The 24,961-nt window shown below is 48.7% G+C and overlaps 1 protein-coding gene across 6 annotated transcripts; it reads right to left on the bottom strand.

The window, feature by feature from the left end:
* Window positions 1–3,638: 3,638 nt before the first annotated feature.
* On the bottom strand, window positions 3,639–22,062 carry CEACAM1 (CEA cell adhesion molecule 1). 6 transcript variants are annotated; one of them, XR_011146438.1, is made up of 9 exons: window positions 21,918–22,062; window positions 20,669–21,028; window positions 15,828–16,106; window positions 14,261–14,539; window positions 9,754–9,883; window positions 8,990–9,042; window positions 8,293–8,324; window positions 4,769–7,176; window positions 3,639–4,360 (listed from the first exon to the last, which is right to left on the bottom strand). XR_011146438.1 is itself a non-coding variant. In XM_068993243.1 (8 exons), exons 1-8 carry the CDS (start codon window positions 21,979–21,981, stop codon window positions 7,054–7,056), a joined length of 1,320 nt encoding a protein of 439 aa, XP_068849344.1. In that variant the 5' UTR covers window positions 21,982–22,062; the 3' UTR covers window positions 3,639–7,053. The 6 variants fall into 6 exon arrangements, 3 of the variants coding, with proteins under 3 accessions (XP_068849344.1, XP_068849346.1, XP_068849345.1); XM_068993243.1 differs by having other exon boundaries at window positions 3,639–7,176; XR_011146440.1 differs by lacking the exon at window positions 3,639–4,360 and having other exon boundaries at window positions 7,130–7,176; window positions 8,990–9,504.
* Window positions 22,063–24,961: the final 2,899 nt, after the last annotated feature.

Here is a 24,961-nt window from a genome sequence, read left to right as displayed (position 1 = left end):
CTGCATTGGAAACTTAGCTCTGTGATGACCTAGAGAAGTGGGAGGATGCGGAGCGGGTGGGAGGGAGGCTCAAAAAGGGAGGGAATTTATGTATACCTGTGACTGATTTGTGGTGTTGTATGGCAGAAACCAACACATTGTTAAGCAGCCATCCTCCAATTAAAAACAAAGAAAACAAAAGCAGAAAAAGAAAAGTAGCTTTCTTAGCTGACAACCTATTTATTCCAGAAGTTCTGTCATTACTCAAATATTTCAGTCACTTATGTTGAGCTGCTCTCGAAACTAGTCTGAGCCCTACCAAAAGACTTGTTTCACTTCCTTATAACCACACTGACTATTTCAAGAGTCTTACCACTCTGCTTTTCTCATTTGTCTTCCTCTTTCCAGTTCTCTTTTTAATGTGTTGCTCTAGTCCCCAAGCAAGAAGAGTTCTGGGTTCAGTTGGGCTCAAAGTACAGGGCAAGGCTAATGGTCACAGAGAGCCCAGCAGGGAAGGGAAGTTGGCCTGGCTCAAAAAGCCTTGACCTTTAAACAAAGTATGCTTAAACAGCTCTTTTTAGTCTGTCTTTTCCTGTGTCCCATTTCTGCTCTGTGATTCCTCACCCACCTTTATAACAGAAAAGAACCATCAAATCCTAGGGTTGGGTCATAACCTTGAATTGCCTAACTCTCAGGCTTAACGGCGAGAACCGTGGAGAGAGGCCCTTCTGAGGCTCCCTTTCCTTCTGCCCCTGGGCGGTTAGTTAATGTCCTACCTGTTGGGGACCAGGACTATGCTCCAGCCCCACATCACTGCTCAGGGCAGAGGGCACTTTGTCCAGACAGCTTTGATTCCAGAGACACCTGCCTCCGAGCTTCACACTTCACCTTAGAGTCTGTGTCCTCTGTGGTCTTGTATCTTCTCCGGCTCCGGCTCCGGCTCTTCACATCCTCTTCTTGTCTTCCTCGCTGTTCTTGGCAGGTGAAAATGAGGATGTCTGCTAATGGAGGAAAAAGAAATCAGTTTGCACAGCAAATAACAACCTAAAGCTGGGCTCCCTGCCCATTGTGACTCCCTCTCCTCCCCAGAAGTTTCTGAGCACCAAACCCCAGTGAGATGTGAGCTGATTGTACAAACCTGTCTACAGGGTCTCCTCGGTGATGAGACTGTGTTTGAAGAGTTTATGTTCTGGGTATCCTCAGAACTGGACTAGCCCTTTTTGTATATTTTGTTAAATTACTTAGCAATATATTTGTTGGAATATCTGCTCTTGTGTTATAAGCTTCTGGAGAGCAAGGGCTTTTTTGTCTTAAAAATGTCAAATACTTGCAAAAGTAAAACTAATAATACAGTGAATCTACATGTACTCATCACGTAATTTCAGCAACTATCATTTCGTGGCCGATCTTGTTGCTTCTATACTCCCCTCTCCAACCTGGAGTACTTTATTTTTTAAAATTTATTTTTAATTGGAGGGTAATTGCTTTACACGGTTATATTGGCTTCTGCCACATGACAGCGTGAATCAGCTGTGTGCGCGTGCGTGTGTGCTCTTAGCCACTCCGTCGTTTTGGGACCCCATCCACTGTAGCCTACCTGGCTCCTCTGTCCATGGGATTACCCCAGCAAGAATCCCGGAGCAGGTTGCTATTTCCTCCTCCAGGGGGTCTTCCCAACCCAGGGATTGAACTTGAACTTGCATCTCTTGTGGCTCCTGAATTGACAGTCGGATTCTATACCACTGAGCCACCCAAGTATACATATGTCCCCTCCCTATTGAGCCTCTCTCCCAACTTGCCCCCATCCCACCCACCGCTCTTGGTCATCAAAGAGCACCAGACTAAGCTCCCTGTGTGATACAGCAACTTCCCACTAGCTTCCAAGTCTGGATTGTTTTGAAGCAGATCCCAGATATCAAATCATTGCATCTGTGTATATTTCAGTTGTATTACTAAAATGTAAGGGCTCTTTGAAAAACACAATCACAATACCATTGTCACAGTAAGAAGTCATGCTTCCTCAGTGCCATGAAGTTTTCAGTATTCAAATTTCTACAATTACCTCATTTGTCTCCCCTGCTTTTTCTTTTTTTTTTCAGTAGAATTTTTTAAATAACAATCCAAATAAGGGCTTTATTTTGTAACCATCACATTGTTCTCAGCAAGTGACTTCGTGCTTGTCATATAGTAAATTCTCAGTAAATGATGATGAATGAATGAATCATCAGAAGTCTGTAACATCTCATGGTCGAATTAGTGCAGCCTTACTGTTGCTTTTGGTTGGTTTGTCGGGGTGGCTTTTGGTTTCTGATGACTTTAGCTAGGAGTTAACTTTGGTGCTCGGAGAAGGCAATGGCAACCCACTCCAGTACTCTTGCCTGGAAAATCCCATGGATGGAGGAGCCTGGTAGGCTGCAGTCCATGGGATTGCAGAGTCGGGCACGACTGAGCGACTTCATTTTGACTTTTCACTTTCATGCATTGGAGAAGGAAATGGCAACCCACTCCAGTGTTCTTGCCTGGAGAATCCCAGGGATGGGGGAGCCTGGTGGGCTGCCGTCTCTGGGGTCGCACAGAGTCGGATACGACTGAAGCGACTTAGCAGCAGCAGCGGCAGCAGCAGGAAAGGGGCCCTTGCTTTCTTATCTCTGTTTTTTGTCTTCAGTGTCTTATAATATCAGCTTGACTTTGGACCAAATACATTTGGCTTTTTTGTTGTTTCTATAGAACAGAGACCCTGAAGGAGCTCCCTGAGAACAAGAACAGCTTCCGTATGGTGCTGTTGTAAGCAACATTCTAGGATGGAACCTCAAGACTTACTCCTAATCCCTGGACTGTGAATATGTGATGCGTAATTGTGTGGGTGATTGTGTTACGTTACATGGCAAAAGGGGTTTTGCAGACATACAGTAAATATGGTTACTCATCAGTTGACTTTGAGTTTAACAAAAAGAGATGTGATATAAGTGGGCTTAATGTAATCACAGGAGCACTTTGAAAAACAACTGTTTTTTTTTTTTTCTAGTTGGTCTCAGAATCGGAAATATAAGAGGGATTAGAGGGTCTTCCCTAGTGACTCAGTGATAAAGAATCTGCCTGCTAATGCAGGAGACACGTGTTCGACCCCTGGTCTGGGAAAAATCCCACGTGCCCACATGTGGGGCAGCTAAACCCGTGTGCCCCAAGTGTTGAACCTGCGCTCTAGAGCCAGGAAACCGCAACTACTGAGCCTACGCACCTCAACTGCTGAGGCCCAAGTGCTCTAGAGGCTGTGCCCTGCAAAAAGAGGAGCTGCACTGCGACTGGGGAGTAGCCGCCCTTGCCGCAACTGGAGAAAAGCCTCCACAGCAGTGAAGACCCAGTTGCAGCCAAATAAATAAAAAATTTTTAAAAAGAGAAATTGAATTTAAGGGATATTCTCCATTGCTGAGATAGGAGAGCCTCATGCCTAGGACCTGAGAAGGTCCTCTAGGAGCTGCGAGTGTTTGTACTAGGACGATGGGGACCTCAGGCTTATAACTTCAAGGACCTGAATTTTGTGAGCTTTGAGAATGGGTGTTGTTTTAAGTCACTAAATCTGTCGTAGTTTGGCAAAAGTAGAAAATGAATACAGATGCTTTGTACCTGATAGGTTGAATAAACCGCTCCTCTGTTTATTTTTAAAAATTCAAATAAAATTAAAATCCATGAGAAAGCACACAGATCTTAAGTATATAATTTGATTTTTGGTAACTGTACACGCCCATGTGATCATCACTTGAACTGAGATGTAGAATGTTTCCATTACCCCCAAGAGCCCTCCTGTGCACCTTTGTGGTTGATTCTACCCTCTAAGCCGAATTCTCACACCACTGAGTGCACGCGTGCATGTGCGCTAAGTCGCTTCAGTCGTGTCCACCTCTTTGGGACCCTATGAACAGTAGACCACCAGGCTCCTCTGTCCATGGGATTCTCTAGGCAAGAACACTGGAGTGGGTTGTCATGTCCTCCTCCAGGGGATCTTCCCGACCCAGGGATCAAACCCTTGTCTCTCACATATGCTGCATTGGTGGTTGGGTTCTTTATACCACTAGCACCATCTGGGAAGTCCAAGGCCATCAGTTACTACTGCCAATTAAAAAAATAATAAAGTGTCTATTTATTTATTTATGTTATTTTTGGCTGATCTTCATTGCTTCATGGGCTTTTCTCTAGTTGCGGAGAATGAGGGCTGTCTCTCTAGTTGCGGAGAGTGAGGGCTGTCTCTCTAGTTGTGGTGGGTGGGCTTCTCATTGCGGTGGCTTCTCTTGTTGCAGAGCACAGGCTCAGTAGTTGTGGTGGATGGCCTTAGTTGCTCCACGGCATGTGGGATATCTTGGACCAGAGAATCAGCCAGTGGCCCCTGCAGTGGAAGGTGGATTCTTTACCGCCAAGGAACCCCCCTGGGTACTGATTTTAGTGCTGCTTCCAGTGGTCTTGGGAACAAGGCACCACAGCAGAGGGCCAGGGGAAATCAGGGGGTGAGGAGGGGAAAGACAGCACATGTTCCAATTGCTTGGAAGTGAAGGAGATGAGATGACAGGCTAATTTTTGGTGGAATTAATAAAGGAAGGTTATCCTGATTGGAAGAGCTCTGACTCTCTGAGGGGCAGAAAAAGGGACAAGGAACAAGGAGGTGAGACGTGCTGGCAAGATTTCTATACACCTGAGCCCATGGAGACTGTGGGAGTGAACGCTGGATCAGGCATGGGTGCACTGGAGCCATCTGCGTGGGCAGTGCAGTGTGTCCCTAATGAAGAGCCCAGCAGACCTTTTACTCATGAAATCATCTTCTCTCCTTCTCTCCTCAGAGGAAGACAGGCAGGTCCTTCCAGGCAGGTTGCAGCAGTGACCTGTGGCTCTCGGTGGACACACTTTGTCAGCAGGTGTGCGCATGAATTTATCGAGCTCTCTCTCGGATCCCAGGATCAAATACCTCTGGACTTAGAAACAGGCTCACTGTGACTCCCTGTTGAGCAGTTTCTGTTTCTTCTGCCTGTAAAGAAGGCAATGCAGAAAGCAGTACCAACTGCGAGGCAGCATGTTGGTGTCTGATACACAATATTTATTATAAATATAGAGCAATTTTTACAAATCATTCAGAAGTGGCCTTAGCCAGGCAAAATTAAATTATGCAGAAGTGCTTGCATGGGGGGAGGTGTACACAGTCTGTGTCAGGGTGAGAAAACCCTGAAAGAGGTACCTGAGTACAGAGCGCTCCCAGCCACTCCTCTCTGGGGGGCCAGTTTCACACAGCAGGAGGTCCATCATGAAAGTGGAATAAAGCCTTTCTCTTAGCAGCCCAAGGAGGCCCCATCTGTGCAGAAGGCTGGTGGAAGCAGGCACGCCTCTCCTCCTCCCGTCCTCCCTTTCTGTGCCGACACACTGGGTCCTGTGCACCCCATGGGGGAAGAATTCCAGAGGCTCTTCAAGAAGCCCAGGGCTGAATCATAATCTGCACCTTATGTCCTAAGGAGCATGCGCACCAGTGCGGCTTCCTGGACTGTAAACAATGCTAAGAGTGCAAGGGGCCATGCTCCCTTCAGGGTGCTCCTGCTTCTCAAGAAGGCGTCCTGAGAAGGTAAGCGGGGCAGACGGACTGAACAGGCACAGGCGGGAACACGGAAGAGAAGGGGGTTGATGACTGGCCTGAGATGTAGAAACGGAGTGAGACCCATTTCTGGCTGTGAAGGTAGAAAACTGCTGCTTCTTATTTTCTGTGCGGAGCCCCTGACACAAAAGGCTTGGGGAGCTCATGGCCAGAGGGACATGGGGGGCTTTGGTAGGTTCTTCCCCCTAAAGTGGTCAGATTGGCTGATGTAGTAAACTAAACAGAACCCCTTTCACATAAACAAGCAGTTACAAAAATTAAAATGGCAGAATGTCTCAGAAGGAAGGGAAAAAACAGCCAATACCCCCAAATTGTACATTCTTTGACCATTATTTAAATAATCTCTGCAGTGTAATTTTCTGAGTCCTTTCCCCAATCCCAGCAGATTGTATCTGGTAAGAGCTGACTGCCCCATAAACCGCTGACCCCTCAATCTCCGGGCATTGCCTTGAATAAAGCCCACAGCATTATTAAAACATTATGTGCTTTTTTTTGTTTTTTGTTTTTTTGCAGTTTCCATCAAGATACACTTATGAACGCTGAGAAGTTGTTTTCTAGTTGCTTCTAGTACGTTCTCTGAAGGCAAGCTTTCAAAGGTTTAGATGGTATTCTAGCTAAGTAGTAAGTTGCTTAGTCCCTGATCCTGCAGGTAGACAACCCTGAAAGTGGACAAAGGTGTAGAACTTCCCAGCTCAGAGCTGGTCATGTATGTGTCTTCCTGTGAATGGTGGGTTCACACTGGGCTTCAGAGTGCAGAAGCTCTTCCTTTTCCTTCTCCTTGCTCTTCTTTTCTGGCACAGGCATTTCAGTGGATAAGAAATAATTCTCCAGGTTATGGCAAATTCAAGTTAGACTCCAATAGGACAGGACTGAGGTGGGAAGGAATGAATGTGTTCTGAATACACAAATTTACAACTGATCTAGGTCAGCAAATGGGGAGCAGCAGGGGTTCTGGGAACTTTCTTCCAAGGTCTGCTTTGCTAGATTTCAATGACCAGGAAGTTTTGGTTTCCTACAGACCTCCTGGGATTTCCCTGGTGGCTCAGATGGTAAAGCATCTGTCTACAATGCGGGAGACCTGGGTTCGATCCCTGGGTCGGGAAGATTCCCTGGAGAAGGAAACAGCAACCCACTCCAGTACTCTTGCCTAGAAAATCCCATAGATGGAGGAGCTTGGTGCAGGCTACTGTCCATAGGGTCGCAAAGAGTCGGGCATGACTGAGCTACTTCACTTCACTTCACAGACCTCCTCGTGGGTGTGCCTTTTCAGCTACTGACACTGAAGAAAGGGGCTGTGACCAGGCAGCCTGGAGGAGCCTCATTAAGGGTCGAAGGGGTCGGGGGAAGACTCTCTTCTCATTTTCCCTGAGGGCAGAGGGATCTCCTAGGGATGGGGATGAGAAGCTTGGAATAAGTCAACAGTGCAACAAGCAGGACAGGTTCCATTACTGTTTTTTCACTTCTGAATAAATTGTTTCTGTATCTGTTGGAGATGGGGAGGCTGAAGTTGCTTTATTTTTTAATTCCTGGGCATTGAAGTTCAGGGAGGAATATTCAACTTCATCAACCTGAAAGGCATGAGCAGCAGTCAGTTAAATCAGCATCATAGGCCAGACCCTCACCTTGTCCAGGGTGACTCAGCACCCCATGCTCTTACCACTTTGAAACTTTTAGCTTCAGAGAAGGGCTTCTATTACCTATTTTCTCTGCTTAGTAACATCCTATTGAATAATCATTAGAACATTATGGATGATTATGGAATTCTACAATGGAATACGATGGCATCGCAATAAGAATAAATAGACAATAAAGGCACACAACCATATGAATGAATCTTGCAAAACAATTTTGAATGAAAGAAGCCAGACGCATGGACACAGAGTGTTTTTCAGTTATATAAGCACATAATCAGGTAAAAGTAATCTAATGCCTTGGAAGTGAAGATAGTCCTTACTCTTCAGAGGGAAGCAACTGGGGCATTGTGTGTGTGTGTGTGTGTGTGTGTGTGTGTGTGTGTGTGTGTGTTGAGGGGGGTTGATTTTTAAAATGTGATTGGGTACTGTTTACATAGATATGAACAACTTGTGGAAACTTACTGTTAAAATTATTAAGTTGGTCGAAAAGCTCACTCAGGTTTTTCCATAAGATCTCACGAAAAAACTCAAACAAACTTTGGTCAACCCAATACTTACGATTGAAGCATTTTTCAGTTTATATGTGTATTCTGTTGAAGATTAAGATAAGAAAAATTCAGTAAAAGTATTAGAAGGTAAAGGAATCAAGACCTCAGGTCTATAAGATTGGGAATGATCATTTGTCAGTAAGAGCAGAGTCAGACTGGAGGCAGAAGAGGGAGGATGATCTAGTGTCTTTCTTGCTCTGGCCTCTGTGCTGAGTGCTTTACCTTGGTTATGTCATTTAATTCCTTGACCTCCTCTGTGAAGTAGGCAGCACACCCATTTTACAGAGGACTCAGCTGAGGCTCTGTGAGGTTAAGTTACTTGTCCATGGTCCCAGCTGGGATCAAGCCCAGTGAGGTGGACTCGTGGGAGTAATGCTTCTTTGTTGCTGCAGTGAGGAACTTTGACCCAAACTTGATGTCACATTTGTGTCTACAAGACTAACCCATTCTACAGAGAGATATTTCCATGAGAAAAGGAGCCAGTGAAACTGGCTGTGCTTACCTTTGCAGGTAAACTGTCAGAGAAACCTTGGCCTGGGGAAATAAAGGAGAGTCATCAACCCATGAAAATGCAGAGTTGCCTTATGGCCTCAGAACAGGCTGTTCCTAAGCTGATGTGACTTCTAGCTGAAGGAGGTGGCAGGTGGTGGCAGGGTTGGGGGCTCATGATTAAGACAAGGATTTCGCTTCCCTTAGTCTGTGGTCCAGACCCCAGTGCATTAGACCGAGGTGGTGGTGGGGCAGGGTGGGGGTTGAGGGGAGGCCTCAGTGCACTTCTGAATATTTCTGCCAGTTCACAAGGCCTGAGTTTTGCCCAGGTGTGTCTCACAGGTGTGTGTCTCGGCAGCAGGCTCCAGAGGCAGGAGGGGCTGAGGCCCACAGCACCCAGGGCACCAGAGGCAGGGAAAGTCTCACCATAGGAGATGCCCGCATCCATAACAGAGGCAGGAGGGGGAAGGAGGCAGGATGAGGAAAGGGCTCCTGGAAGCTCGGCCATCCCACGGCTGCCTGGCTGGTGTGGCCTCAGAGGGGCCATGTCTCTGGGACTCTTACATGACTAGGAAGGGTGTGAGGACCTGTGCCAGACTGAGGGTGGGGACTGAGATCACCTCTCATATTTCAGAGGGTAGGGATTCCCTGGTCGGTCAGGGCATGTGGTGGAACAAACCAGCTCTCACTGAGTGAGTGGCTCTACTTACTGTGGTTGTGATCTGAGGATTTGTGCTCTGTGAGATCGCGCTGGTCACTTGCCCTAAATAAATATCAGACACAGTGACTACTATTCCCAGGCACAGGATCTTTGCTCCTTGAATTAGGAAGCACAATGTCGGCATGATTCCCTGGGGCTCCTCCATGTGCATTTTTACCTTGGTTGGTCCTCTTTCCTCCTAGGACCTCCGTCTTCGCTCTACCCATTACCCCTTCTCATGGTTACTCCTCTCTGGTTTACTGGTTCTTCAGAACATTTACGGCCATTCATCTCAACTGCTTCTATTTCTACCCGGACATCTGTTCCCTTTTGTAGGTAGATGCTGGTTATTTCTCACTTTATTGCCCAGGAGGCCTTGGGTTGTTCCTGCTTTTCTTAGGTTCTCTTCCAGTCCTGTCCCTCCCTCCTCCTGCTCTTGCGGTTGACACAGCACAGGACTCCCTTCCTCCTGCTCCTCCTTTCATGTCCTCATTAGTTTTCCTTCTTGGACCTTGGTTTCCCTGCCTGGGACAGAGGAACACAATTGGCTCTGCCTCCTCTAAACCAGATGGAGGTGGGAATAGCCATGTCCAAGAGAGAGGAGGGTACAGGAAACATGAAGACCAGGGAAGAGGAGACCCATAAGAATCAGTGCCGAGAAGCAGGAAGATTGAGAAGCAGACCTAGGCCAGGGACAGAGACGAAGTCTCCTCCCCTCTCCCAAGCAGGGCAGTCAGCCTCGGAGGAAGCAGAGCAAGGGGAAAGGCGGCATACCCGCTTGTATTCATGGTGTACACAAAATACCCCAGGGCTGCTATCAGAGCCACCCCAGCCACGGCGCCAATCACAATGCCGACAATGGCACCCACTGAGAGGTCAGAGGAGCTTTCTGGTGTCCATTGATCTGTTGTGGAAAGAAAAGAGAAGAATGAATGAAGGTGACATTATTTTACAGTGGGAGGGGCTCTGGGAAATAACTCAATATGAGATAGTCTCTACTTGTTCCTTCAAGGTATAAACTTTCTGTGGAAGGTTGCTGTGAGGTGACTAACCGACTATATCCTTGTGATTTTTTCCCTCTCTGATTGTATTTCTAGGTTGGTGACCACGTTCCTCAATTCCAACCTGGCTTTCCTGCACTCATATATTTGAAGTCTTTGGCAATGTAAGAAGGACTGATGATGGTTGTTTTAGTATGTTATAACTTCCCATCTTTACATGGTTACATCTTTATCTGGGTACCAGGTATGGCTGCCATGAATATGCACCTGTTAGGTGTCTTATGAAAGTGTTACTTCCTCACTCATGTCTGACTCATTGTGACCCCATGTAGTCCACCAGGCTCCTCTGTCCATGGGGTTTCCCAGGCAAGAATACTGGAGTGGGTTGCCATTTCTTTCTCCTGGGGATCTTCCCAACCCAGGGATCGAAACCAGGTCTCCTACATTGCAGGCAGATTCTTTACCATCTGAGCCATAGGAGGTGTCTTATGGTGGGGACTTAATTGATGGAAGGCCCTCTGAATTCACTACCCCTTTGCACAGAGACTATCCTTCACACAGGTTTCCAGCAGGCATATGAACTCAATCCCAGTTCTGTGAGAAATAAATTTTTTTGTGTGATGGGTGACTTTTAATTCAAGGGCTCCTTGCCAGCTTTGTAGATATTCTCTTAGAACTGCACTGCAGCCTGAAACTTCCTCCTTCCTAGGGATCCCGTGTGCATCCTGGTCTGAGGACCCTCCCAGGCTCCTCCCACTCCTGCCTCACTTTCTTTCACAGGCATCTGCCGCAATGAATGTCTTAGATGTCTAATCCTATCTTGGCTGCATCTCACGGAGTGAAAACTATCATACTAGACATGAAACCTCGTACTCAAAACCCCTGTTCCCTCTCTTCCATATTTAGTAAGTGACGTGTTCCTGTGGATCTTTATGCTTTCCTTCCCCAAATATATAAAACCCCTTTTGTCTCCTTCCTTTTCACTTCAGTGGTCCTCACCGTTCAACTCAAGACTGAAAATTAATGCTAATGTTAGCTATTGTTATGATGTACATACTCTGTGCCAGGCTCTGTGCTATATATTTCCCAAATATCTCATTTAATTCATATAATAACCCTGTCAGATAGACATTATTTCCATTTTATAGATGGAAAATCTGAGGTTTACAGTGGTGGAAACCCTAAAGCCATATGGCTAATGAGATGTGGGTCTAGAGTCAAGTAGTCCTAGAAATACCGGGCTTTATATAGCCTAACGAAGCTGGGAAGATCCCCTGGAGAAGGAAATGGCAACCCACTCCAGTCTTCTTGCCTGGGAAATCCCATGGATAGTGGAGCCTGGCCAGCTATAGTCCATGGGGTTTCAAAGAGTCGGACAGGACTTAGTAACTAAACAGCAGCAACAACAGTGATAATAGTAATAATTATAGCAGCTAAATTTGTGTGGGTATTTTGCTAAGGGTTTAGTTGAATATTACATTAAATCTGTGAAAAAATGCCATAAAGAAGGTTCTTTTATTGCAGTTCTCACTTGAGGAATCTGAGGCTCAGAGAAGTTAAGAATCTCGTGCTAGAATTTATAATTGTAAATGCTTATATTTAAAAAAAAATCTCAAATCAACAACCTAAGTTTAACAACTTAAGGGACAAGAAAAAAGCTAAACCCGAAGCTAGCGGAAGGAAGGAAATAATTATAATTAGAATGGAGATAAATAAATTAGAGGATGGAGAAACAGTAGATAGAATTAGTAAAACCTGTATTTTGTTCTTCAAAAAGATGAACAAAATTGACAAATCTTTAACTAGATTCACTAAGAAAAAAAGAGAAAACTCAAATTTTAAAAATCAGAAATGAATGTGGAATCACTACTACTAATTCTACAAAAATAATATGAAGTATAAGAGTACTAGGAATAATCCTATGCCAACAAATTGGATAACTTCTGTGAAATGAACAAATTCCTGGAAACATGAGAGCTACCAAGATGTAATCATAAAGAAACAGAATATATGACTAGACATATAAAGTAAGGAGGTTAAATAAATACAATCATTTGACAAAAACCCACTAACCTTTTATGATAAAACACTCAAAACCGGGAAAAAAAGGAAACCATCTCAACATGATAAAGGCCATATATAAAAACCCCACAGCTAACATCATCCTAAATGGTGAAAGAGTGAACATTTATTTTCTGAGATCAGGGTCATGACAACAATGGCTGCTTTTTCCAATTCTATTCAAAATAGTATCGGACATACTAGCCACAGCCAAGAAAAAGAACTAAAAGACATCCAAATTGCAAAAGAAGAATGAAATTATTTCTGTTTGGAGATGACATGACCTTATATGTAGAAAATGATAAAGATTTCCAAGAAAACTGTTAGAACTAATACACAAGTTCATCAAAGTTGAAGGATACTAAATTAACACATAAAGATCAGTTGCTGTTATATACAATAAAATATTCAAAAAGGAAGTTAAGAAAATTTTATTCTATTTTGATATTAAAAATAATATCAAAAAGAACAAAATACTTAGGAATTAACAAGATTGATACATTTAGGAATTATCAACAAACACTACTGGAAGACATTAAAGAAGATGTAAACAAGAGGAATGGATAAAGATGCGGTACATACATGTACCCTGGAATACTACTCAGATATTAGGAGAATGAAATAATCCCATTTGCAAAAACATGGATGGACCTAGAGAGTCTCATACGAAGTGAACTAAGTTGGACAGAGAAAGACAAATATCGTATGCTATCACTCACAAATGGAATCTAATTTTAAAAAGTGATACAAATGAACTTATTTACAAAACTCAGGCAGACGCAACATATTTACAAGACAAACCTATGGCTTCCAAAGGGGAAATGTGTGTGTGTGGGAATAAATGAGGAGCATGGGGTCATCATACACATACTGCTGCTGCTGCATCGCTTCAGTCGTGTCCGACTCTGCGCGACCCCATAGACAGCAGCCCACCAGGCTCCCCTGTCCCTGGGATTCTCCAGGCAAGAACACTGGAATGGGTTGCCATTTCCTTCTTCAGGGCATGAAAGTGAAAAGTCAAAGTGAAGTCGCTGTTGTGTCCGACTCTGACCGACCCCATGGACTGCAGCATGCCATGGTAGCATATTCACAACAGCCAAAAGGTGGAAACAATTTAAAAGACAATCAACTTATGAATGATAAAATGTTGTATATACATACAAGGGAATATACTTCAGCCTTTCAAAGGAATGAAATTCAGATATATGCTATAGTATGGATGGGACCTTGAAGACATAATGCTAATAAGTGAAATAAATCAGACCCAAAGAGATAATTATAATATTATATGATTCTATTACTTTGGCCATCTGATGCAAAGAGCCAACTCATTGGAAAAGACCCTGATGCTGTCAGGAGGGCAGGAGGAGAAGGGGATGACAGAGGATGAAATGGATGGATGGCATCATCGAACTCAATGGACATGAGTTTAAGCAAGCTCTGGGAGATGGTGAAGGACAGGGAAGCCTGGTGTGCTACAATCCACAAGGTTGCAAAGAGCTGGACACGACTGAGTGACTGAACTATAACATGATTCCACTTATACAATATAACTATCATAATCAAATTCATAGAGACAGAGAAAGTAGAATGGTGTTTGCCAGGGTTTGAGGTGGGGGACTTCTAGAAGTTATTGTTTAAGGAGTACAGAGTTTTTAATAAGATGAAAAAGTTCTAAATGGATAGTGGCAATGTGAATGTACTTAATGCTACCGAGCTGCAGTCTTAAAAATGGCTAAAATTATATATTTTATGTATTCTTCACGTTAAAAAAAATGGTAACAGGAGAATAAAAAACAACGAATCTTGTGAAAGTTACACTAAAATGCTAAACCCAGGAGAAGAAACTATTTGATTTAGAGATTGAACTGTTACTCATCCTGCCGTCTGTTTGCTGTGTGCATGTATTCAGTTGCTCAGTCGTGTCTGACCCTTTGCAACCCCATGGGCTGTAGCCCACCAGGCTCCTCTGTCCATGGGATTTCCCAGGCAAGAATACTAGAGTGGGCTGCCGTTTCCTCCTCCAGGGGATCTTCCGGACCCAGGCATCGAACCTTTGTCTCCTGCATTGCAGGCGGATTCTTTACCACTGAGCCATCTCGGAAGACCTGTAGTGGTCTCATTTGATATTCTGCCCACCATGACCTCTTTCCATTTTGCACACGATCGTTAGAATAATCCGCCCAGAAAGATACAGCATAAGGCAAATGGTCACTTACATTTCACATGCAGCCTGAGGGGGTTGCTTCTATTGGAGTTGCCCCTGTTGAAGGCCTCACACTGATAATCCCCAGTGTCCTCTCTGCTGACAGGGTCTATGGTGAGGGTGCTGTTGTCTGAGGACAGTGTCATCCTCTGTGCGAGGAGGAGACTCTGGCCTTTGAAGAACCAGCGTATGGAGACCCCAGTCTCATCTGTGAGGCAGGTCAGGACCACGGGGCCCTCGTGTTCTGTGACTGTGGTGTTGCTGGCTTGGAGGGAGGGCTTTGCCACTGGGTCTGTGGAGAGAGAGAGGGGTGACTACTGAGAGTGGGTCGGGGGCCTGGGCCTTGCTCCCTCTCAGAGATCTCAGCCAGCCCCAGGCCCCAGTGACCTCTGTAAAGGTGACCCAGAGGATGGCCCTGAGTCTGTCATCAAGGTATGGAGTCTCTCTTCCCTGATGATCTGTAAGGAGAGGACGGTGCCTCCTCTCTGACCCCCAGGTACCTGGGGACGACCCCTGACCGATCTCCCTGGACATCTCTGTAGTATCAGCACCGGGATCCTCTTCTCAGCCCATATGTCTAACATCCTCATCATCAAGTGGAGTTTTTTAATTAACTTTCCTGGACTTTTCCCCACAATTTTCTTTGACTATAAAAAAATTCAGGGACTTCCCTGGTGGTCCAGTGGCTAAGACATCACACTCCCAATGCAAGGGGCCCGGGTTTGATCCTTGGTCCGGGAACTAGATCCCACATCCTGAAACTAAGAGTTTTCGTGCCACAACTAGAAGATCTCACATGCTGCAACTAAGACCCAGTGCAGCCAAATAAGTAAATAAAAATACATAAATTGAAAAAAATTCAGTCCCCAGTATGTAAAATAGCTAGCTAGTGGGAAGCTGCCGTATAACACAGGGAGCTCAGCCTGGTGCTCTGTGACAGCCTGGGTGGGGGATTGGGGTTGGCAGGGAGCCTGAAGAAAGAGGGGACCTTATGTATACTAATGGCTGATTCACACTGTTGTATGGCAGAAACCAGCACAACACTGTAAAGCAATTATCCTCCAGTTTAAAAAACAAAAAAATCAAGTCCCATTCCTTATTTACACTTCCGTGAAGGCAGGCCTGCCAGCTCTGTGTATCTCTGGGGCCAAGGGGACTTTCCAGAAAGTGGGGGAGGCATTCAGTTTCTGTTACGTAAGTTCTTATGGCCCAGCTCAGTGTTCCTGGACTGTGTAGAAGAGTTAAATATCTCTCTGAGCCAGGGACAGTCTTGTTTTACAGTTTCCCAACAATAACTACCCCTTCATTTTCACTCGTCCTGAGTCTGAGACATTAGCCTGTTTCTCCTATCACATGCTGGTGACCCTGAGCCTCTGAAGACAGAGCAGTCCATCCCCTCCCAGTCTTGGCTCAAGGCTGGGCCTGGCTGGGCTTGCCTGGGACAGGAAGACAATTCCAGCCTGGGTGTTCAAAGGTAAGGGTCCATGCACTTGGACCTGAGAGGGATGGGTACGGCCTGGCTTCTGGCACTGTAGATTCAGCCAGGAGGCCTGGACCACGTAGGAACAGAGGTTACTCACAGAGGACATTCAGGGTGAATGGGTCACTGCGGCTGACACTCACTGGGTTCCGGGCTTCACACACATAGGGTCCTGTGTCATTCCTTGTCACATTGAACACAGTGAGAGTCCTCTTGTCCTCGGACAGTTCCAGCCTGGTGCTGTTGGGGAGGCTCTGATTGTTGATCCACCACATGTAGGAGGTGTTCTGGGTCTCAGCTCCACATGTTAACACCACAGTGTCCTCGTGCTCCCTGGGGTTGGAGTTGTTGCTGGTGATGACGGGTGTGGGTAGCACCGCTGTGCAGATAACAGAGAGAACATTGCCCCTTTTATATACTGGGTTCCTCTAAAAGCATTTTCAATCAGGGTTGCAATCTCTCCTCTCAGCCAGACTGCGCCCTTAAAGAATAAGGCAGGTCTGTGTATCATGAGACAAATGCATGAACATCTGAGCTCAGAGAGTGTGAGGCCATCTGCTCTTGTGTCTGGAAGAAGCACAGACTTCCTCAAGTATCAGTCAAGTATCAGAGTTTGATAGCAGAATCCCAGGCCTGCAAGTCTGAGACCACTTGCTTCCTCTTTTAGCTTTTCACTGACCAGGTGACTGCCTGCCTGGCCCTGGGGTGCACACCTGGACTGTGCAGGTCCTGAGTCCCTTCAAGCTGCACAGACCTACATTGCCTGATGGAGACATGTCTTCACCATCTCCTCAATTCCCAAGGTTTCCTAAAGATGGGTAACGATGGGCTTTCCCCTAGTCCTTAAACCCCAAGAAGACTGGGCAGCACAGCCTGGAACTGGGTGTTTGAGCAGGAATAACACACGGGGACGTCCCTGGTGGCTCAGTGGTAAAGAATCCACCTGCCAGTGCAGGAGACATGGGTTTGATCCCTGATACGGGAAGATCCCCCGTGCCATGGGGTAACTAAGTCCGTGCTCCGTAACTACTAAGCCTGGATTGTAGTACCTGGGTGCTGCAGTCACTGAGGCCCGTGCACCCTAGAGCCCATGCCCCGAAACAAGGGAGGCCGCCACAGTGAGAAGCCTGTGTACTGCAACGATGCATAGCCCCCACTCCCTGCAGCTAGAGAGAGCTTGTGTGCGGCAACGAAGACCCAGCAGAGCCACAGAGAAATAAATAAATGGACATTGAAGTTTAAAGAAAAAGAGGACAGAATGAATCAGAGGGCAAGTCTGAGTCTCTGTCTCATAAAGGGAGGAATGATCTAAATGAGCAGAAATGATATGTGCTTAGTCGTTCATTCTTGTCTGACTCTTCGCGACCCCATGGACTGCAGCCCCCCAGGCTCCTCTGTCCATGGGATTCTCTAGGCAATAACACTGGAGTGGGTTGCTGTGCCCTCCTCCAGAGGACCTTCCCAACCGAGGGACTGAACCCAGGTCTCCCGTATTGTAGGCAGATTCTTTACTGTCTGAGCCAGCAAGGAAGCCCAGAAATGATATGTGTTCTATTAATAAAGTTAGAGGAAGAGGTCCCTCTCACCAAATCAGGCAAATGAGAAGGGGGCCCACCACAGGCGTGTGGCATGCTTTTTTTTTTTTTTTTTTCTGCCTCAGAAAACACAACTAAGTGTTTGATCAAATTTGTCTGAATCGGGCCAAGGCTAAGTGAAAAGACGGTGGCTCGGGCCCCTCATCGTCGGAGAGCATCCCATCCTATGATAAAGGTGGCACCCTGAGGACACATGGGCGATGAAGTAGGCAGCAAAGCAATCAGAGGCACAGGCCTGCCAGTCCCATCCTGGGAAGGCCTCGGGAACCCCTGAGAGGAGCGGGAGGCCACATCAGGAAAAGGTTGTGAGTCACAAGTGAAAGAGGTGAAGTGAGCCCATGAGCCCCTGGGGACTGCACACCTGCCTTTCTGCCTTTGGCTTCCTGCTTGAGTCACGTTAGGGAATTGATCGGTGAGGGGGGCTACGTATCCTTGTCACGTGGCATGATTCCACTGGCTGACACCATGGGGAGAAAGACCCCAGGACCAAGGCAAAGCTGAAGCTCATTCTCCTGGTGACCTGGGGAAAGTGGCTTGTATTGAAGCCCCACAGAGGCTGCTGCTCCCAGATTTCTGAATCCTTTGCTATCGCCTGGGAGGGTGCACCCGGCCACAAGCCAGGATGGGAACAGGGAAGTCAGTTATTTGGGGAAATATCTGTGGAAGTCTTAAGGGTTTGGGGTGGAGGTGCTCCCCCGGTGGCTCAGCTGGTAAAGAACCTGTCTGCCGATGCAGGAAGCATGAGAAACACGAGTTCAGGAAGATTCCCTGGAGAAGGAAATGGCAACCTGCTCCAGTATTCTTGCCTGGAGAGTTCCACGGACAGAGGAGCCTGGCAGGCTACAGTCCATAGGGTCACAAAGAGTCAGATATGACTGAGCAGCTAACACTTTCACTTTCACTGCCAGTATTCTTGCCTGAAAAAATTCTATGGACAGAAGAGCCTGGTGAGCTCCCACAGTCCATAAGGTTGCAGTCAGACATGACTAAGTGAATGAACAAGGGTGGGGTGCAGGGGCTTCCTCAGCGGCTCAGCTGAGAAAGAACCTGACTGCCAGTGCAGGAGATGCAAGCGACGTGAGTTTGATCCCCGAGTTGGGAAGATTCCCTGGAGAAGGAAATGGCAACTGGCTCCAGTATTCTTGTCTGGAAAATTCCATGGACAGAGGGCAAACAGTCAAACATGACTGAGAGTGCACGCAGGAATCTAAGGGCGGGGTGCTGTGCAGAGCAGGGCCAGTCCTTGACGGAATGAAGGAGAAAGAAGGTGAGAGACAGGAAGAGCAGGGAGTGAGAAATGTCCATTTACAAGCGACTTCAAAGTGGGGGTTTCAAGTGACTTCAAACATCCAGAGGTGCAAGAGCCCCACCACTGCCCAGAAGCAGGACCCCTGTCCCCCACTCCTGGAAACCCTCCCACGGCGGAGCAGCCCCACAGTCACCATGAGACTCAGGTCCCAGTGCGCTTTAGGGGCAGGTGATCAGGGTATAAAACACGGCTCCCCTCCCTGGAGAGAAAGGAGGCAGGCGTGGCCAGAGCCTCCCAGGACTCTGCATCCAGATTCCAGCGCCTGAAGAGATCACAGATCATTCATCCGTCCTTATTCCTTCCACCCTTCCCGCCCCAAGGGGACACTGAGAGCCCGTTGCCTGTCAGGCCCTGCGCTGGCTGCAGGTATAGATTGGGGAGTGAGGAACTGAGTCCTTTCCATTTTACTCCAGTGGGAGTGACACCCAGCACCTCCAGTAACCAGCAAGTACATGATCTCTGGTTCACTCAGTGCAATGAGCTTGTCCATCGGCTACCTAAGGAGGGGAGGCCTGGACATTCCTGTCGCTGACTTGATGGTTGATGCAGGTAATTTGCAAGAATACCGGACTGGGTTGCCAGGCCCTCCTCCAGGGCATTTTCCTAACCCAGTGATCGAACCCGTGTCTCTTACATCTCCTGCATTGGCAGGTGGGTTCTTTACCACCAGAGGCCACCTGGGAAGCTCTAGTTCCAGAGTAAATGGGATTATTTGTCCATTTCCCTTGACTTTTCACACTAGAATCTCCCTCTACTTGAGGATGCCCAAGAAGAAAGGATCTGAACCAACACTTGGTTTCTGGGTTCCTAGATAAGGCCCCCGGGAGGGAGGAGAGAGTGGGGTTGTGATGTTGGCCCGACCCTTCCACACATATTTCCCCTGACTGGCCACTCATGGTCTGTGTGACTCTGACCCACTGACTGTAGCTCCCTGTATTTTACTGAGCTTGTCTTCAGTAAGACAGAATAAATGGTAAATGGTGTCAGGAGCACCATGTTGTCTGTGTATTAACCTTACATCATTAATAATTAGCTGGTCTAAAGCTGGACACAGAAACTGTGTCTAGCGACTTCCTGGTAGCCCAGTGCTTAAGAATCTGCCCTGCAATGCTAGAGATGCGGGTTCCGCTGGTTTTGGAACTAAGATCCCACAGGCCTTGGAGTAACTTATGTGGAGCAACAAAGCCTACAAACCACAGTGAAAGATCCTGTATGATGTAATGAAGACCCGATGCAACCTAATAAATAAATGAATAAGTATTTTTTAAAAAGAAAACCCTGCCTCAACTATTATTTGTGTCCACAGGAGAGGGCTCCCTGGGCTGCCCGCTGCGGGGTGAGGAGCTGCCGGAGCGTCTTCTCTCCTCTGGTCCTTCCTGGGGACGCTGACCTTCCTCTGGAGTCTCCTCTGACCCCCAGGGGGTCGGCTAACGGCGCGGGGACCCGGCCTAGCCTGCTCTTCATGCTGAGTCTCAGGGAAAGGACTGGACTCCACCCCTGCTCAGACGAGGCTCTTGGGGCTGAGCCCTGGCCGGTGACCTGCTGAGAAACCTTGGCCTCAGGGATCTGGGGAATCATCCGCCCCAGTCAGCCCCGCCTGGGAGGCCAACACCCACCAGCGGCACAGGCTCCCCACGGTCGCTGGAGCCGGGACCCTGGGAGGGGGTCTGGGAGGGGCTTCCCCGCGGGCCTGAGGCTCTGTCAGGGTCCCTCAGGCCAGGGGCCTGCTGGTCCTGCAGGGTCTTCCTCAGGGTCGGGGTCGCAGGGAGGGAGCCGGGGGGCTGGACTGAGAGTGCTCTCCCTCTGCTGAGCCCCTCCCGTCAGACCGGCCGCCTTTCTGCAGCGTCTGCAGGGCCCAGATCCCCAGAGTGGAAGTCGGACCCTTTGGAGTTTGTCTCCACAGTGTGTGCCCTGCACTGAATGTCGAACCCCGACCCGGGACATAACGTAGAGGGAGATGGAGGCGCCAGCCGGGTCTGTCAAAGCAGAATTCAACTGCCCCTTTCAGCACCCCGAGGTCAGAGAGGAAGCACTCACGGTGCACGTGGAGGTGTCCAGTCTGTCTTTCTGTCTGTAAATCCTTCTTTGTAACGAGCAGGGTGTAGGATCCTGTGTCTTTCTGGGTGACGTTCCGGATCAGCAGGGTTCCATTGGGGTAAAGTGTCTCCCGTCCGCTGTACACAGACCCATTGGTAGCTGCATTATTATCTACCCTATATGATGCAATTAGCTGGGTGTTGTCTACCCTTTCTCCTCTGTACCAGGCATAGCCTAGAGGATTCTTGGTCACGTTGTGGGCAAATAGAAGAACATCTGACCCTTCTGCAGCAAGGGGGGGCACCGTTTCAACAGTGAGCTGGGCAGTGGTGGGCGGGGTCCAGAAAGTTAAGAGTGAGACTAGGAGGGAAGAGAGAGAAATCAGTTAATACTGTGACCTGCGTGGGGGATGGGAAAATGGTGCCCTGGGTCCTGAGCCGGTCTCTTCATCCCTCAGCCTTAGTGTGGGTGTGTGTGCATGTATGTGTGTGTGTGGTTTTAGGTAGGCAGCATGACCCCTGTCACTTCAGCCCCTCTGGGCTCGTTTTTACCTCTGTTTCCCCAGCTGTCCCCTGGCTCACCCCCTCGCTGCCCTCACACGCCTGCTCACACTCGGGGCCTCTTGGGAGATGACCCCACAACGACCAGCTGCTGTAAGACCCTCCTGCTCACTGCTGACCCTTCCTCGCTCCGGTTCCTGCGGGACGCCTGGAGCACCCGCCAGCACACTCTCCATCTCTCTGCTTGTCTGTCTTCCTCCCCACAGAGCGTGGGCTCCGTGAGGGCAGGGGCTTGTCTGATCCTGCTTGAAACCCAGGGCCTGGACCAGGCTCCAGACATTAGTACCTGGGGATGAAGGAAGGAGAGTTCCCAGCAATTCCACAGCCTGGTTTTATTTGTCAGTTTCTAAGGGTGCCGGGTAAGGACAGTGTTTACTGTGCTGGTTATGTGTTTTTCTGTAGTGACACCCAGACATAAATTATTATTATCGTCATCAGTTTTCAACAATTACTGCTCAGTGAAGAATTACACATAAAACCTACAGCAGTTGAGTCCTCCCGCCCCTCACCAGCTCTAGCTCATGCAGAGTCTCCTGTGGCTGAGCCCCTCCCTCCCCGGTCCACTCCCCTCTGCCCTCAGGTCTGAACAGAAGCCCCCTGTCCCCTCTCAGAGCCCCGTCTCCCCCAGAGACCAGCCAGTCTCTCGTTCTCTAGTCTCTGCCCCCTCCCTGAAAACTGTGCCCTCTCACCTGCCAGCAGGAGCCTGTTCCAGGGCATATGCCGCCTGCTTGCAGGGCCTGACGGGGGCTCCATGGTGCCTGCGTCTGCTGTGTCCCTCTCTCTGTGAGGAGAACGTCTGCTCCAGAAACGCTCACAAGCCCTGCAGTCCTTGTGAGAGCTCTGCTATCCTTCCCTCTGTGTGCTGGGCCTGCCCCGGGGCAGGAGCACTTCGCTGGGTCACAAGGCCCAGCCCCATGGGGCGGGGTCTCTATCCGGAGCCCACACTCTCCCCTCCCCTCTCATTCCTGCCTGCCTTCTCTCTTCTTCCCTCTTCCCTTTCTGTTACATTTCATTTGCCTGCAAACCGCGGCTGTTTCTGCCTTTTGCAGCTTGACTTCTCACCCTAAACACGCACACAAATACACAATTTCCCCCGTTGTTGGGGAGAGCACCACCCCGGGGCTCAGTGTCCTGGGCGTTCCCCCATAGGTCTCAGTTGGGGGTGCACAGTCAGCCTCCCCACTTCCACAGTCTCCAGTCTCATCTTCCCCTTCTGGCTTTCTTTCCCCTTCAGAGCAGGAGCCTAGGGGGTGGGGAGGAGGTGCATCGGGAACTCTTGTCACAGGGACGTTATCCCTACGGTGCATGGGAGTCATCTGTGGAGCTTCATGAAGACTTTGAACCCCTCAGGAGGCACCTAAGAAAAGCTGCTTCAGCAGCCGCACAGGTTACGTGGTTGCCCAGCGTGGCTGAGACTCCAGAATGTGGGGTGGGACCAGACTCTCCCGAAATTCTATGCACAGGGAGGGTCTGAAGATCCTATTAAAATGCAGAGCCTGACTCAGCAGGTGTGGGGTGGACCTGAGAGTCTGCATCTAACAAGCTCTTGGGTGATGCTGGCCATACTGGACGGTGGGGCACACTTTGAACAGGAAGGCTGATGGTGACAAGTCAACCGAGAGGCCCACCCCACCCCCCAGTGCCGGCCTCTGCTGTGTTCTGGTCTGGGGTCTGTCAGCACGACACAGACACCCTGGGGTCTCCAAACCAGGATATTATTTCCCTTTGTAACACTGGGGGCTTCCCTGGTGGCTCCGCTGGTAAAGAATCTGCCTGCAATGCAGGAGACCTGGGTTCGATCCCTGGGTTGGGAAGATCCGCTGGAGGAGGGCATAGCAACCCACTCCAGTATTCTTGCCTGGAGAATCCCATGGACAGAGGAGCCTGGCCGGCCACAGTCCATGGGGTCGCAGAGTCAGACGCGAATGTCACGTTGAGGGTCTTCCCAGGGTTCTCAAAGGCTGTGAGAAGGTTGTGTTCTATTCCCACCGGAAGGCTCCAGAAAAGGACTGAGGGGCTGGAAAGGGGGCGTGAGTAATGCCTGGTGAGAGGGATCCTTCTTTCTCCTTGGGGGTCTAGTCGGGCCACCACTTTCAGGGACACACACTGAAGACCTGAAGGAATAGTAGTTCCTCATGGTGTGAAGTGGGCCCACTCCTGGCTGGATGGAGGGGGTGATGGAGTCCAGTGTGGGCGGCTAGGAGGACTGTGAACTGAAGTGACACCGGTGAGGGTCCAACTCTGCTGGGCGGAGGGAGATCTGAGGCCCTTGGGGAGACTCGAGGCTGTGGAGTAACTCTGCTGCCCTCTGGTGGACAAGGGAGGAAATGCAGCAGTCCCCACACCACGCTGTTGTGCCTAACATCGTGCGCACGGCCTTTCTCTAGTTGTCGTGCGTGGGCTTCTCATTGTGGTGGCCTCTCTTGTTGCGGAGTTCCCTGTCTGAAGTTCCTTATTATTATTATTAAAAAATGATAATTGTTTTTCTACTTCTGGTTGCGCTGGGCCCTTGCGGCCGCACTCAGGGTTTCTCCAGTTGCGGTGAGCACGGCTGCCCTTCCGTGCGGTGCGGTGCCTTCTCTTGCTGTGGGCACAGGCTCTGGGGCGTGCGGGCTTTAGGGCTCAGCAGCTGTAACACATGAGCTTAGTTGCTCTGAGGCGTGTTGGGAGCTTCCCGGGGCCAGGGATCAAACCCGTGTCTCCTGCATTGGTGGGTGGATTCCCAACCTCTGGACCACCAAGGCAGCCATGGATGGTAGTTTGGGCCGAGACATTTGCTTGCAGAGAAGGCAGATCTGTATCCAGAGTACCTGCCTGTCCCAGTAAGAACAGAATGCTGCCTTTTTATCATGGAGATGGTTCACTGTAATCAGCCTGCCACCAGGTAACTGGCTGATCACCCTGGGAAGCAGTGCCCTACCTAAGGCCTGGCGAGTCTGGGGGCTGACAGACTGGGCCCTGAGCGGCGGCTGTAGCCAGGTCAGCCTTGGTGAGTGGAAGTCCGTGTTGCTGAGCCCATGTATGACTTCCATCCTCGCCACCGTGGCCACTACATTCGTGAGCCCACCAGTCGAAGGGAGGGGTAGCTGGGGAAAGAGGCTGACTGGGGCTTCCCTGGTGGTCCTGCCGTTGAAAATCCGCCTGCCAGCGCAGGAGATGTGGGTTCGATCCCTGGGCAACTAAGCCTGTGTGCCACAGCTACTGACCCGGGGCTCTAGAGCCCATGGGCTGCAACTACTGGAGACTGCGCACCCTAGAGCTTGTGCTCTGCAATAAGAGAAGCCACTGCAAGGAAGAGTAGCCCCCCGCTCACTGCAACTAGAGAAAGCCCGCGCACAGCAGTGAAGACCCAGCGCGGCCAAAAATAAGTAAATAAATGTTAAAAAAAAAAAAAAAAAAAAGAGAGGCTGATGGGTGTCCACAGAACAGGTCATTCTATCCACTTGATTATTTAAATCTCCTTCTGCTGAGGTGAACGGTGAGCATTCAGAGAGGTTTATCCATGTATTTCTTCCCCAGATCTCCTTGACACCAATTTTCCAGTCATGTTCTCAACAAATCCCTGATGGCCCAGCCAAGCCATTGGCTACAAACTGTGAATCAGTGTATAATCACCCTCTGGCCATTTCTCTTTGCAAGTGAAATGGACAGTCAGGTGCCCTGCCTGAAGTTCCTTCTTCTGCCCCCGTCCCCCGCAGGGGATTTCTCTTCACTCTGGTTTTCAGGGAAGTTT

The sequence above is a fragment of the Capricornis sumatraensis genome, chromosome 20 (assembly GCF_032405125.1).
Source record: "Capricornis sumatraensis isolate serow.1 chromosome 20, serow.2, whole genome shotgun sequence".
Lineage (NCBI taxonomy): Eukaryota > Metazoa > Chordata > Mammalia > Artiodactyla > Bovidae > Capricornis > Capricornis sumatraensis.
The sequence above is the reverse complement of the archived record's forward strand: the minus strand, read 5'-3'. Positions and strand labels throughout refer to the sequence as shown.

Coding starts and splice junctions, on each gene's coding strand:
- CEACAM1 (XM_068993243.1), bottom strand. CDS start 21,981: ATGGAGCCCCCGTCAGGCCCTGCAAGCAGGCGGCATATGCCCTGGAAC. Junction 14,540..15,827: donor ATTCACCCTGAATGTCCTCT/GTGAGTAACCTC, acceptor CTCTCTCCACAG/ACCCAGTGGCAAAGCCCTCC. Junction 9,884..14,260: donor CCTCAGGCTGCATGTGAAAT/GTAAGTGACCAT, acceptor TTTCCACAACAG/ATCAATGGACACCAGAAAGC.